Genomic DNA, 14999 nt, shown 5'->3' with positions numbered 1-14999 from the left:
TATAATTGTGAGATCTTGGGTTCGAACTCGAGAGTCATGATGTCCGGCCTAATAATTTCAGTATTTTCACCAATTGAGCTAGGACTTAATACTTATGATACTATACATTTTTGTTTTTATCAACCCAATTAAATATTGTCAAAATTATACGGCATATACATACAAGCATTGACCCAATAAATTATATATATATAAAAAAAAAAAAAACAAGGACCCAATAAGTAATAATATTAAAATATTACTAATTTCGGCATCAGCATTCACCAACGACCTCACTGAACAAACTTGGGAAATGGATTTCCTGCTGTTACAGCAGGACGCTGTAACAGCTAGGGACCGTCCGATCATAATCGTGTGGCTGTGATCGTTTTGAGTAATTTTGTAAATGAATTGTTCTGATCCGTCCGATCTGATAATAGATGGCTGAGATGCAAAACAGCGTGAAACTGTGTGATTCCCAACAGCAGGGAATCCAGATCCAACCCAAACTTGAGCTACAATAAATTGAGGTTTACAAACTAGATAGGTCCTACCAAAATCCTATAAATAGCATCCTTCATCATGTCAAAAAACGCATCACATACCAATTTAGTTGTATTCATATTATATAAACTTCTTCTCCCATTTTCTTCTTGCATATTAATCCTTTTTAGTTATCTTAATATACATCATGGGTGTTTTTGCTTTTGAAGATGATTTCGTTTCAACTGTTGCTCCACCTAAACTATACAAAGCTCTTGCAAAAGATGCCGATGAAATCGTCCCAAAGGTGATTCCGGTTATCCAAGGTGTTGAAATTGTTGAAGGAAATGGTGGACCTGGAACCATCAAGAAACTAACCGCTGTTGAAGGTAATTAAGTTCATATCCAAAAATTGATTGGTTAAATAATTTGATTAATTATCCCTAACTAAGATAATCTATGAAAAAAATTTGATTAAATGACTGGTTAAGAAGAAAGTTAAATTCAAGTGTAACAAAAGTTTGTTGCAGTAGCTTTGTTGATGATCTAAAGCACATTTCGTGAGTTTTAAGCAGAAAGTTTTAGATTCAATTCCAAAGCTTAAGATATTAAAAAAAAAATAATAATTCCAAGCTTAATATATATACTGATCACTAATATTTACCTTAGGATTCCAAAAGTCGCAGGAAACAATTACCCAAGAAGGTATTAGCCGGGAACCAAAAACCTTAGGTAAATTCGCAGGAAAAGTCGCAGGAAAACCGGAAATTCCTGAGGAAATAAGAATATTTCTAGTAGTGAACAAACTAGTTTCATATTAAAATAAGTTGAAAGACCTAAATAAATTATAATAAACGCTATGAGAGGAACTAATGTAATTGAGATACTATATATCAAATTACACTAGTGTAACATTTGAGTAATGTTACACCGATAATATTATAACGAATACAAATATTATAAAATTCACCGTTTGATTGAAAGTTTATATCCTATAGATCATATATGTTAAATTTTATAAAAATCTACAATAATTTGATATTTGTTGTTAAGATAGATCAAAATTAACGGTATTTAATAAAAACGCATAAGTCATATTAATCTATTATGGTTGTATTATTGCAGATGGCAAAACCAGCTTTATTCTACACAAAGTAGGAGCAGTGGATGAGGCAAACTTGCGATACAACTACAGTTTAGTTGGAGGAACAGGGTTGGACGAAAGCTTAGAGAAAGTTGAATTTGAGACAAGTGTTGTGGCTGGTTCTGATGGTGGATCCATTGTTAAGATTTCAGTGAAATACCACACTAAAGGTGATGCAGCTTTATCTGATGCAGTTCGTGATGAAACTAAGGGCAAAGGAACTGGTCTTCTTAAGGCTATTGAGGGTTTTGTTTTGGCTAATCCTAATTATTGATTAAATGTATACTTGGTTTAGTTTTGGATATGGTGTGTCATGAGAATAATAATTGAGTGTTGCTTTGGGTGCTTGGTTGTATTGTAATTTTTTCTTTTTGGTAATTACCCTAGTGGTTCACCTTTTATATGAATAAATGGAGAATTCCGTGTTTGAACATTAATTTTTACATATATATCGGGATGACTCTATCAATTGAGATATATTTATGGATACTTTATTTTATTCATCTTATAAATAACTTTTAATTAGAACTAAATTTATCACTTGTTTCAAGTAAATAAATAACTAATTCTTAATGAGTTTGACAAGCAGAAGGTGAACCTAAATAACTTTAATTTTTTTTTTTTTACAAAAGCAAAACTAAACAAATTTATTAATAATAATCAAACTCGTAATAATATATATATATATATATATATATATATATATATATATATATATATATATATATATATATATATATATATATATATATATATATATATATATATATATATATATATATATATATATATAGTCAGGATCCGTTGACACCAACTAGTTTGACACCAAATGTTACACCTCTCAATAACGTTTTAACCGATATAAATTTTATAAAATCCACCGTTGGATTGAAAGTTTACATCATATAGATCATTTGTGTAAAATTTTAGACAAATCCAAAATTATTTGATATGCTATTGAGACACATAATGATTAACGGCATTTAAAAAAACAAAAACCGTTAATTTTGATGTATCTCAATAACATATCAAATGATTTTGGATTTATTTGAAATTTTACATAAATGATCTATATGATATAAACTTTCAATCCAACGGTGGATTTTATAAAATTCATATCGGTTAAAACGTTATTGAGAGGTGTAACATTTGGTGTCAAACTAGTTGGTGTCAACGGATCCTGACTCATATATATATATATATATATATATATATATATATATATATATATATATATATATATATATAAGAAAGAAACTACATGGACTTTTTTCTTAAAAACTCTACCGGCGAGTTGTAAAAATATGAAGTTATAATAATAGACTCGTCTTCATAATATCATCCTCATCATATTCTTGTGTTGTGAAATGAATAATATATAAGAGGTTCGTGTTTTCCACTTTAAGCAATTGGAGTATGTCAGAGTGACCAAAATTCATCAAAATGGGTGATTTGAAAGACAAGAGAAAAGAGAAGCAAAGGAGGAAGTTCCACCAAAATTCAAATTCAAACAGCAAATGATAATTGGAGCAAATGGTTTTCGAATGACATGTGTCTTACGTGTGGCATACATGCAAGATATTCGGTTTTCAAACTTCTATAAATAAGAGAACTTAGGATTGTATTAGGGAGTGTTAAGAATATATAGACCCTTAATTAATCAATTAGAGTTAGTTGATGGGTTACCAAGTTGATTAGGATATTAGAAAGTTAGTTAGAGAGTTATAGTTACACCAAATAGTCCTATAAATAAACTACTCCATTGTAAATTTTACTCATTTTTTTATCAATCTATATTCATTCAATATGAATTTCTATGAGTATCTTCCTCATGAATACTTTTGTGCTCTCTATCTTGCTTGAGTATGATCTTCATCCCTATCATTCCATGATTCTCAACAAGGAATTCATTTCCAAAAGAGAAAACACTGCCTAAATAGAAACATATCTGCAAGCTATGTTGCCTAGGTACGGGTACGGTACCGGTATCCGGTACCGGTACTGGTACGCGGTACGATATTTTTAGAAAATTTAAGGTACGGGTACGTTAGTATAAAATATTAAAAAAATTATTTTTAAGTGATCATGCTTTGAAGATTTAATTTTTTTTGTCTACCGTCTCAACTATTTTCAAAAAAATGAGAGATAATTGAAATTTAATAAAAAATTTAATATTTTAAGAGATTTTTCAACAGCCAATATGTTTTTTCCGTATTCATCATCATAAATCAACCAAATAAAAATGGGTACGGAATCGGTGCGTACCATACGAGTACCATGGAGTATTCGGTACTGATACGTACCCGGTACGGGTACTTCACCATTTTAGGAGTACCCATACTACATAGTCCGCAAGCGAACACACAAAAATGTACAAGGATACACTTTTTATATGGCTTGTGATTCTCAACGTATGAAACTCAATTTACTTTTATATAACAATTCATAATTTATAGCACTTAGACATTAATTAACATAAAGACACTAAACCCTTACAAATTTGACCAATCATAAACATGTTAATTGAAGAACCCATCCATGATCTAATTCAAGTCCAACATTGATCATTGAATTCATTATATATGTTGGTGTGAAAATGTTCACCGCTGTCAACAATTATTATTATTTTTTTTATAATTTTGTCAACAATTATTTTCATACGATGACTCATCCATATAAATAATAAATCATATATATTGTCAAATATTGTGATGACGCTCATAAAAATTAAGTTAATTTCTCATGATGTTGAGGGCTTCTTCGTGACAACAATGACATTTGTGTGAGTAGCTTTGCCCGTAAAATTTGCTCTTATGATACGCTTCATGCGGAGATATGGAGTATGTACATCAAAATGAATTTAGCTCAAAGACACGGGGGGTTACTCATCTTCAAGTGAAGAGTGATTCAAAGGTGTTAAATTGACATGATCACGAGAAAATGCAATGTAAACAGGAGGATTTTGATTTGATCAAGAACATGAATTGACAAGTTTATATTAACCATATTTGACGACAAGGAAACAAATCAACTAATTTTAGTTAGCTAATTTCAGTCTAACCTTAAACTTTTTTTATTTATATATTTTTGAGGCTCCTCATCAAAAACTTTGAAATATCATTTTTTATAATATTTTCGGCATTTCCATATCTCGGAGCTTTTGTTTAGTTTCTTTATTTTTTTTTTTTTTTTGAGACATTGACCCTTTTATGTAAGAAAAATCATGTAAATCAAATGGACTTCAACTCTATATATTGTTTTCAGTCCGATAATGAGGTAAGACTAAGAGATACAAATTTAATAACGGAATCGACGTTTCTATGACAATGAATGTGAAAGCATTATGAAAACGATATACATAGGTTGCCAATTTTGAAACTTGGCCGTCTTCAGTTTTTTTAATTTTTAATTTTTAATTTTTAATTTTTGTGGTTTTGCTCAAGTCAAGCCTCGATTTCTTTTGATGTAATTGCCCATCCCTTCATCGACCACGACTTCTCAGATCTAATAAGTCATTGAGTTTAAAAAGTTTACAAATCTTATTCAACAGATGATATTACTGATATTGCTTAACATTGTAAAAAAATATATATATTGCTTAACACTTATTAACAGTTGTGTGTTTGTTTTAAACTTAAACTTAACAATGACTCACTCACATCTGGTCCAAATATTGATAATATACGTTTTTTTTTATAAAAAAAAATAAAAAATATATTTACGTTTTTTTTATTTTTTGGTTACGCTAGAATTTCAACTTTAAGGTGAACAAATAGACTGTTTAGGATTTTCGTGAGGGTCAGGGTTCAAACTCTGGACACGCCCTTATAACCTTAAAGGTGAAATTTCTAGTCATTAAGTTACTAAACCAAAAAAAAAAAACTATTTGAGCTCAAATTTTGACTCTGCAAATAAAATGTGATGTCTCTACCAAATAAGCTAAATTCACCGGCTAAGACAACAATAATTATTTATAAGAATCTATGTCATAAGTATTTTATAACAACATTTTAAAAGTGTCGTTTTTTTTAAAAAAAAAATTACTAGGTAGCTGAGTGAAAAAATTACAATTTTTTTTCCCAAATCTTTAACAATACGGACCTGGATTTCATGTAGTGGCATTTTCGATGCAATCATGCAGTCTGACCATTTATAGCTGTCCGATCAAGTTCAGACAATCATGATTTAAAAGCTTTATTTGTTGAATGTATTTATCTAAACCGTTCACGGCTATAAAACGACTGCATGAAAAAGTCGACTACACTTAATCCAGACTAATATAGACAAAGCAAGTATTAATTATACTATTAATTATACTCCAACAGAAATTTATTACTTATTTAAGACAAAATTGTGTGATAAAGAAATCTGTTTAGGTATCTCCAACAGAAATTAAATTAACAAGATTTGTACTTTGCAAAAAGAAATTGAAATATAGTTTTTTTTACGTATAAACGAAATGACAAAGTAATTATAAATTTATATACATAAATAAAAGAGTCGTGGTTTGAATATCAGATATAATATTCAACCTAATAATTTTGACATTTTTTTATCAATTATTAAACTAGGACTTGCGGACATAAATTAAAAATACTAGTCGGTACTACATATAATGATAAAAAAATATGAGCGTGATTTAAGGAATGAATATGGACGGACGTGTATGATTTCATCCACTCAAAAAAAAAGGTCATGATTTGATTGTCTTACTTATTTTTACAAAAAAAAACAAAAATGTTTATTGTCGCTATGCGTGACTTCAACCGGATTAGTTTCCTGGATAGGGTGAGTATGAGTGTATTAGAGGTGTCAAAATGGGCTAGCCCGAATGGGCCGGCCCGCCAAACCCGATTTTTTTCCGGGCTCGGGCCTTGAAAATTCTAGCCCGAATTATTTCCGGGCTTTTTAGTCCGGCCCGACAAAGCCCGATTAAAATATGGGCTAGCCCGAATGGGCCGCGGGCGGTCCGCAAGCCCGAAAAAATTAAAATTAAAAATAAAATAAAATATAAATATAAATAATTTGTTTCGGATGATTTGAAATTAGTTTATAATATAAATTATAAAATACCGTCCGCTACTTAAGTAGCAGGAGTAAAAATATGGCACCCAAGAAACTCATAGGTAGCGGATGAGTAAAAATAGGACGCGCGAGAAACTGGTACGTAGGGGATGAATAAAAATAGGGCGCGCGAGAAACTCGTAGTAGCGGATGAGTAAAAATAGGGCGCGCGAGAAAGTCCTAGGTAGCGGATGAGTAAAAATATGACGCGCGAGAAACTCGTAAGTAGCGGATGCGTAAAAATAGGGCGCGAGAAACTCGTAGGTAGTGGATGAGTAAAAATAGGGCGCGCAAGAAACTCGTAGATAGGGGATGAGTAAAAATACGGCGCGCGCGAATTATATAATATTTATAGCGGATGAGTAAAAAATAGGACGCGCGAGAATTATTAATGCTATTTATATAGTTGAGTATGAGCACTAAAAGTAAATAAAAAATAAAAAAAAAAAAGATAAACCGGGCCGCCGAAAGCCCGACTACCCGTACCGGGCCGGGCTCGGGCACTAATTTTGGTAGCCCGTTTTTTATCCGGGCTTTTTAGCCCGGCCCGACGAAGCCCGAAGCCCGACCGAGCCGGCCCGAAATTGGTCGGGCCGCTCGTTTTGACAGCTCTAGAGTGTATGACCACGTCTCTAAACACCGGGAAATAGACTTTTACACATATGCACATCTAAGGGTGGCAAAGCGGGCCCGTCCGCCCCAATTAGGCCTACCTCGTCTAAAATCGGTCTAAAAATGGAGCGGATATGAGATGAGTCAATTTAGATCTTATAAATTATTTTTGTACTATTATAAATTTCAATCGCAAAATTCTGAAAATATAATTAAAACTAAATTATGTGTTTAATACCGAAGGAAGAGAAGAGATTTTAAAACTAAAACTAAATTAATTTTTTACTACATACTATCTTATAATCTTACAATACTATTTTAAAACTGTTCATTTCTTAAATGATTAAATATGAAAACTCCATGGGCTTAAGAGCATCCACAATGGAGATACTCATTTTTGAGTACTTAATTGGACCCCACGTCTACACATCACTTATTTATAATTTTTTAATAATAGTACCTAATAAGTACTCAATCCCTCCAACCCAAATCTCTTAAAAAGTTCTAAATAAGTCCCACCAATAAAATATTCCACCAATAACTATACATCATTATAAATGGGACTCACAAAAACAAAATAGGTACCACTTCTTATTGTAGAACCAGTACCTATTAGATACTCTTTGTGTTTTGCTCCAATTGGAGTACCTATTAGGTACTAGTACTTAAAAAAATAAGTACCCACCATTGGAGATGGTCTAAGCCCTCTTTTCTAAAAAATAAAAAAATATGAAAACTCCATAAACACAAAAACATTTATACGAGGAATAATTCATCAAACCCATAGTCTAAAAATATATATCATCTTTGATATAGACAGATAGAAACCAAAGAGTTCATAAAAAAGAAATCTATATATAATCTCAAACTCAAATCTCTTATATTCTAGCTACCTTCTTCTGTTTTTTTTTTTTTACAATAAGTTGAGGATCGAACCCAGGACCTATAACATACTACAAAAACTCCTCACTACTAGATCAAATCTAGTGGTTTTACCTTCTTCTGTTTTTACTAATCTTTTATCATGCATCCTAGCTACTTTAATATCAAATATTTATATGGTTAAATATGTTTTTTGTCCCTATAGTTTCACAGAATTTTCATTTTTGTCCCTGATATTTGTTTTCATACTTTTTAGTCCCTGAAGTTTCTTCACTCAAGGTTTTGAGTCCCTACTTTTCATTCAACTAGTGCATATCATTCGAAATTTTAAATTTTTTTTCTGCGGTCATGTTTACTACATTATATGAATCTCTGTTACAAAAATTAAATTTTTTTTAACAAGAGATGAATTAAATATGAATTTTTTAGTTTTTTCACATAAAAATTCCTAAATAATTTTTTAGTTTTTATTGGGAATGTTCTTATAATATTATAAACATGAATATAAAATATCATTAAAAAATGTGAAAGTATACAATAGTTTGATTAAAAGTAGGGACTAAAAATCTTGAGTGAAGAAACTTCATGAATTAAAAAATGTGAAAACAAACTTCAGGAACTAAAACGAAAATTCTATGAAACTATAAAGACCAAAAACATATTTATAATAGGAATCGCTGATTAGTGTCAAAGTCTCATAGGCAAGTTCACTTTCATTATTGTGTCACAATGACTCACAATTCACAAATGTCCAATAGATATTTCTTTAACAAATAATTAAGTACTCTATCACTAAACCAAGCCAGATTCATGCGGTCAAAAACAAATATCAAAACCAAGCCAGATTCAGTGAGTGAGCACTTTTTATTAATTTTTAAACTCCAGTATCTTACTCTTTTTTTTTAAATAGCTTTGCTGAGATCTCATCCAACTCCAGTATCTTATAGCACCATGAAGATACAATTGTTAGGCACACTATAATCTAAACCATTTTTTTTAATCTAAATAGATTGATATATTATATAATTTTTTTTACATAAATTGGGCAGAATCTAAGAAAATTGCGACACTAAACAAACATTCTTAAATATTTGAATTTTAGAGATGCTATTAAAAAAAAGACTTTGAACTTTTGAATATGAAATCTCGTAAAAAAATTTACTGTTAGGTTAAAAATAGATAACCAATCAATATATCTATTGTTAGGTTAAAATTCAAGACCGTGAAGTCACGAATACGTTATGGGTGGTTTTGTTGATGTTGCTGGTCCATGTTATTATTATATAAACTATTTTTTTTAAGCATATTATTATATAAACTGTTAAAAAACAACTAATTTTAATTAGATATGTCAACAAAAACAAAGTTGAACTTTTTAATAGACAATTATACCCTTTAACGATTGAATTCATTTTTACTTTTTTTACATTAAAAATAACTCATTTTTATGTCAAACATAATTAAATAAAAATTTAAAAACTAATCATTTTATTCGCACATTTTTATGTACAAATTTTATTTTTCGGTTTTCTCCATCAGCTGTTTAATCTGATTCGGAGGGTCAGTTTTGGTATCAAGTGGTTCCAGCCCCCTTCTGACCGCAGTTGCGGGGGATCGAACTGCGATCCTCTCTACCAAATTCAACGCCAATTACCACTAAACCAGCTAACAATTGATTTTTTATACAAATTTGCTCCTATAACAACACAATCTTCTCAAAAATTGAATTTAAAAACATACAATTTGATTATTAATTATCAGTTTTTTGGTACAAACAACTTATAATTGCACTTTTAAGTAAAAAAAAAACTTATAATTGCACTAAAATTTAAATGATTAAACTTATAATCACACTAAAGTTTTTTGGCATCAAGGAGTTCGTCGAAGTTCTCCGTCACGTTATTGCGCCGGGAAAAACTCAGCCAATTCTTTATCATCGGCTGGTGAGGTTCTGTGTTGCAGTTCTCTTAACTCTTCAGATATCCGAAATTGCAACAACAGATTTGTGGAAGCTCATGATCATGATGCAGCCTGTAAGGTTTGGCAAGGTGCTATCGAGTTGGGGGTCGAAGGCGATGAGGTGAATGAAAGGTATGTGGAGAGGATTCTTATCAATGAAAAAAAAAAACAGGCTAGAATCGTAAGGGAGCAAAATCAGCAGAGTATCTTATGAAGATTATGTCTTTCAATATGGGTGGGTGGGACAATTCGGCAAAAAGACGTCATTTTAGCTCGTTAATTAAATCAGGTGCGTTCGATATGTGTTTATTGCAAGAAACGAAACGATCTTCTTTCGATGATTTTATGATTTATAATATGTGGGGTCATAATGATATTGAATGGGTGGCTAAGGAGTTGCGAGGATTATCGGGTGGCTTGTTGTCTGTTTGGAATAAAAATGTATTTTTGTACCGGTTTAGTTTCTCAGGTGATAGTTATCTCGGTGTTTGTGTGGAATGGAAAAATGGTTTATTATACATAGTCGATGTTTACTCTCCTTGTAATATGCCCGGGAAACAGAAACTTTGGCCTGGTTTGCTTAATTTTAAACTGAACAATGAACCTGGAGAATGGTGTTTAGGGGGCGATTTTAACTCCATCACGAAGGTTGGTGAACGTAAAGGTTGTAACAGTGTGGGAGGGAAGTCAGAAAGAGCCGAATTTGCCGAGTTCATTAATGCTTTCGAGGTTGTCGACATCCCTTTGGTGGATAAAAAGTTTTCTTGGTTTAATTCTGATGGTTCAGCTATAAGTCGGCTGGATCGTTTCTTCTTATCGGAAGGCTTCATAGAGAAAGGTAGCATTTCTAATCAGTGGGTAGGCGGACGAAATATCTCAGACCATTGTCCCATATGGCTTTCTTGCTCTAATCTTAACTGGGGACCAAAGCCTTTCAAGTTTAACAATTATTGGTTACAACACCCTGATTTCTTTGCGTTTGTGAAACAAACTTGGGAGAACTTGGATATTCGAGGTAAAAAGACCTTTGTTTTAAAAGAGAAATTGCGAAAATTGAAGGAAATTTTGAAGGTTTGGAATCGGGAGGTGTTCGGTATTTTGGACCTTAATATTGACAAGACTGTGAAGGAGTTAAATGAGGTAGAGGAGCTGATAGCAAACGGGCATAATGATCCAATTACATCTAATCCTCGTGAGTTGATTACAAAGTTTTGGGAGCAGATGCACTATAAAGAAAATCTTATTAACCAAAAGTCTCGTACTAAATGGATACAAGAAGGAGACTCAAACACCTGTTTCTTTCATGCTAGCATTAAAGGGCGTCGCCGTAGAAACCAGCTCTTGTTTTTAAAGAAAGGAAACTCATTGATCCAAGGGGTGGCTGAAATTAAAGAAGAGGTTAAAGATCATTTTTCTAGGCATTTCACAGAAGAATGGAGCAGCAGGCCTTTTTTGCAAGGTATTGCTTTTGATACCCTTTCTATCGATGATAATGCGTTATTATTAGAACCTTTTGATGAAGAAGAGGTTAAAGAAACTATTTGGAGTTGTCATGTTAATAAGAGCCCGGGTCCGGAAGGTTTTAATCTTAACTTCTTTAAAACTTGTTGGCCGATAGTAAAGAACGACGTGATGGCTTTTGTAAGTGAATTTCATGATAGTGCTTGTTTGCCTAAAGCCGTTACTGCTTCCTTTTTAACTCTAATCCCAAAGAAGGATCACCCTCAAGATCTTTTTGATTATCGGCCTATATGTTTGATAGGGAGTCTTTACAAAATCCTATCAAAACTATTGGCTAATAGATTGAAAAGAGTATTGGGGAAGCTGATTTCCAATTGTCAATCGGCATTTCTTCCTCACCGACAAATTTTGGATCGGGTTGTGGTGTTAAATGAACTTATTGATCTCACCAAAAAAAGAAAAGATGATTGTTTGTTGTTTAAAGTTGATTTTGAGAGGGCGTATGACACTGTGAGTTGGCAGTTTTTGGAACGTATGATGATTAAAATGGATTTTTTCGAAGGTTGGTTGAAATGGATGCGAGCTTGTATTTTTGAAATCTCGATGTCTATTTTGGTTAACGGCACCCCCACCACTGATTTTAAGTTTGGAAGAGGTTTACGACAAGGCGATCCTTTGTCTCCGTTTTTATTCTTAATTGTCGCTGAGGGTTTAACGGGATTGATGAGAAAAGCGGTGGAGTTAGGTAAATTCAAGGGTTATTGCATTAACGACGTTATTCAATTTTCGATTCTACAATTCGCAGATGATACTATTTTGATGGGAGGCGGTACTTGGGATAATATCTGGACTATCAAAACTTTACTCATAAGCTTTGAATTAGTCTCAGGCCTTAAAATTAATTTTATGAAGAGCAAGCTTTACAGTTTAAATGTTGATTCTAGAATTTTGGAAGCATGTTCAACTTTTTTGTCTTGTCGATCAAAAGTCATCCCTTTTAAATATTTGGGAATACTGGTTGGGGCCAATCCTAGAAGACGTGAGACTTGGAAGCCAGTAGTGGATGCTATGTCTAAAAGATTAAGTACTTGGAACAGTCGCCATTTATCTTATGGTGGTCGGATTACTCTTATTAAGGCTCCATGTTGTGTTTTAAAACAATTAGTGAGGATTCAAAGAAACTTTTTATGGGGAGGAGGTGTAGAGGAGAAGAAACTATGCTGGGTTAAATGGGATCAAATCTGTTTAACTAAGGCGAAAGGAGGATTAGGGGTAAAGAATCTAGAATTGGTCAATCAGGCGTTGTTATGTAAATGGAAATGGAGATTTTTATCTGAGGGTGACGCTGTACGGGCCGAGCTTTTACGTTACAAGTATGGTCATTTACCCACACAGTTGTTGGGGAGTAATTTGTTGTTGAATGGTGCAAAATTCTTGATTTGGTGGAAGGATGTTATCGGTGTGGGGAGGGTTTTTGGAGACTGACTGGTTTAAGCGAAATGTAGGATGTTGTGTCGGTAATGGTCATAACATCGGGTTTTGGAAGTTTAAATGGTTTGGGAATCAAACTTTCAGCGATTTGTTTCCTCCGCTATTTGCAAAAGAAGTCACGCCAGATGTTATGATAGCAGATAGATGAGAAATGATATATGGACACATATTTTGGGACAATATTGGACAACAATAATAAAAAACATTATTTTCACAAGTAACTCATGTGCCTTTGGATAAATTTTGTCCTTTTGATTAATCAAATGAACCACAACATGCCACATGTTATTTTTCTACAAGAAACAAACATAAAAAGCAAAAAAAAAAAACGGATGCAGTGTTTTCATCTCTGCTTCTACACCACCGTTAACTTTGAGTTTGACCACCTCCGTCTTGCTGGAGTTCTACCGCCGTTTCAATCGACTTCTAAGAAAAAGCTAACCCACTTTTGAAAATGATTAATGATAAAGTACAAACTTTGATATGAACAAAAATTTAAATTTGATTCGATTTAATTGATGGCAGTTGGAGAATCGACGGCGGAGAGTGACGGAGAACTGGTCGACGATGGGTGGATAATCGACTGCAGCGAGCAACGGAGATTTGGTTGATGGCAAGAACTTGACGGAGAAACGATTTTGAACAAAATCCTTCTCTTTTGATGTGTTACACATATGGAAGAAAAAGAAAATTTAATTTGGAGACATGAATTGAATCTCTGGTTAATCTCTTCTTTTTGTTGTGCTTTGTTTTTTATTTAATTTGATGGAAAGAGAAACGGCGACGGAACAACACATCGGAGAAGATGCTCTGAGTTTTTAAAACTTTTTTCAAACCAAAAAAAGGACATGTGTCATGTTTTAGTTCATTCGATTGATCAAACAGACAAAAATTGCCCAGACACATGTGAAAATAATATTTTTTATTATTGTTGTCCAATGTTGTCCCAAAATATGTGTCCACATATCATTTCTCCAGATAGATTGATTGATAATGGAGAGTCTCTTTCTTGGGCTTGGTAGTGGACTGAGCAATTATCAGTGAATGAAGAGCAATTGTTGGCTGATCTCAAGGAGCTGCTGGTTGGCTTTCTTCTCACTACAACAAATATGGTCTCTAGCAACAACTGGAAATTGTTGCCAGAACCGTGAAAATCGTTGCCTATAAGAATAGGGGACGTTTTTCAAGTGTCTTATATACGAGCGTTGCCTATGGTCTGAGGCGACGCTTTTTGTCACTTTTTGGGCACACTATTTTAAAGCGTCGCCTAAACTACAGGAAAAGGGGACGATTTTCTTTGTTATCTTAGGCAACGCTTTTCGCATGTTGCAATATCTCTCAACGATTACAAAGTGTTCCCTAAACCTGATACAATGGGAACAATCTAAGACAACGCTTTACAAGTGTTGCCAATCCTGGTAACAATTACTAAGCCCCTAAAAATGAAATATTGAGTTCACGCTGTCAATGTATCTATAAGTTATGATCCAAACAAGAATTGCATCAACACAAATTGCATTTACTACAAAAGTATCACTAAAATCTTCACATTAACTCAAATACTCACATTGTAGACACAATGTCTAACATGACTTAATACCACAATAAATTTAATACTTAGAAGTACAAGTCTAACAAAATGACAAAATACATAGTTTCTTCAAGTTTAATGCTTAGTTCAATCCTAAAACAACATCATCCAACTCATTATCATCTTCATCATCCTCTTTGTCACCTATGTCGTCCTCTTCAAGTTCATCACCTATGCCCTCCTCTTCTTAATTTCATGCTTATATCTTCTCCATACATCTCTAACAGTTTTGTCAACCCAACTTCGTGCCTCAGCCGGCAAGATATGCTTCAGCTACAAATTCATATAAGATAAAACATGATCAAGAAATCAATTTTTTTTTAATAACTAGAC

At 32.8% G+C, this 14999-nt stretch overlaps 1 protein-coding gene across 1 annotated transcript; it reads left to right on the top strand.

Annotated features, from left to right (window-relative positions):
• The first annotated feature begins 559 nt into the window (after positions 1-559).
• Positions 560-2043, top strand: LOC123883749 (ABA-responsive protein ABR17-like). Its single transcript, XM_045932644.1, has 2 exons — positions 560-851; positions 1588-2043. Exons 1-2 carry the CDS (start codon positions 671-673, stop codon positions 1878-1880), a joined length of 474 nt encoding a protein of 157 aa, XP_045788600.1. The 5' UTR covers positions 560-670; the 3' UTR covers positions 1881-2043.
• The last annotated feature ends 12956 nt before the right edge of the window (positions 2044-14999 follow it).

The sequence above is a fragment of the Trifolium pratense genome, linkage group LG5 (assembly GCF_020283565.1).
Source record: "Trifolium pratense cultivar HEN17-A07 linkage group LG5, ARS_RC_1.1, whole genome shotgun sequence".
Classification (NCBI taxonomy): Eukaryota; Viridiplantae; Streptophyta; class Magnoliopsida; order Fabales; family Fabaceae; genus Trifolium; species Trifolium pratense.
This window is presented reverse-complemented; position numbering and strand designations above follow the sequence as displayed.

Excerpts from the sequence above, each read along its gene's own strand:
- LOC123883749 (XM_045932644.1), top strand. The coding sequence starts at position 671 with ATGGGTGTTTTTGCTTTTGAAGATGATTTCGTTTCAACTGTTGCTCCA. Across the intron at positions 852-1,587 it reads GAAACTAACCGCTGTTGAAG|ATGGCAAAACCAGCTTTATT; the intron begins GTAATTAAGTTC and ends GTATTATTGCAG.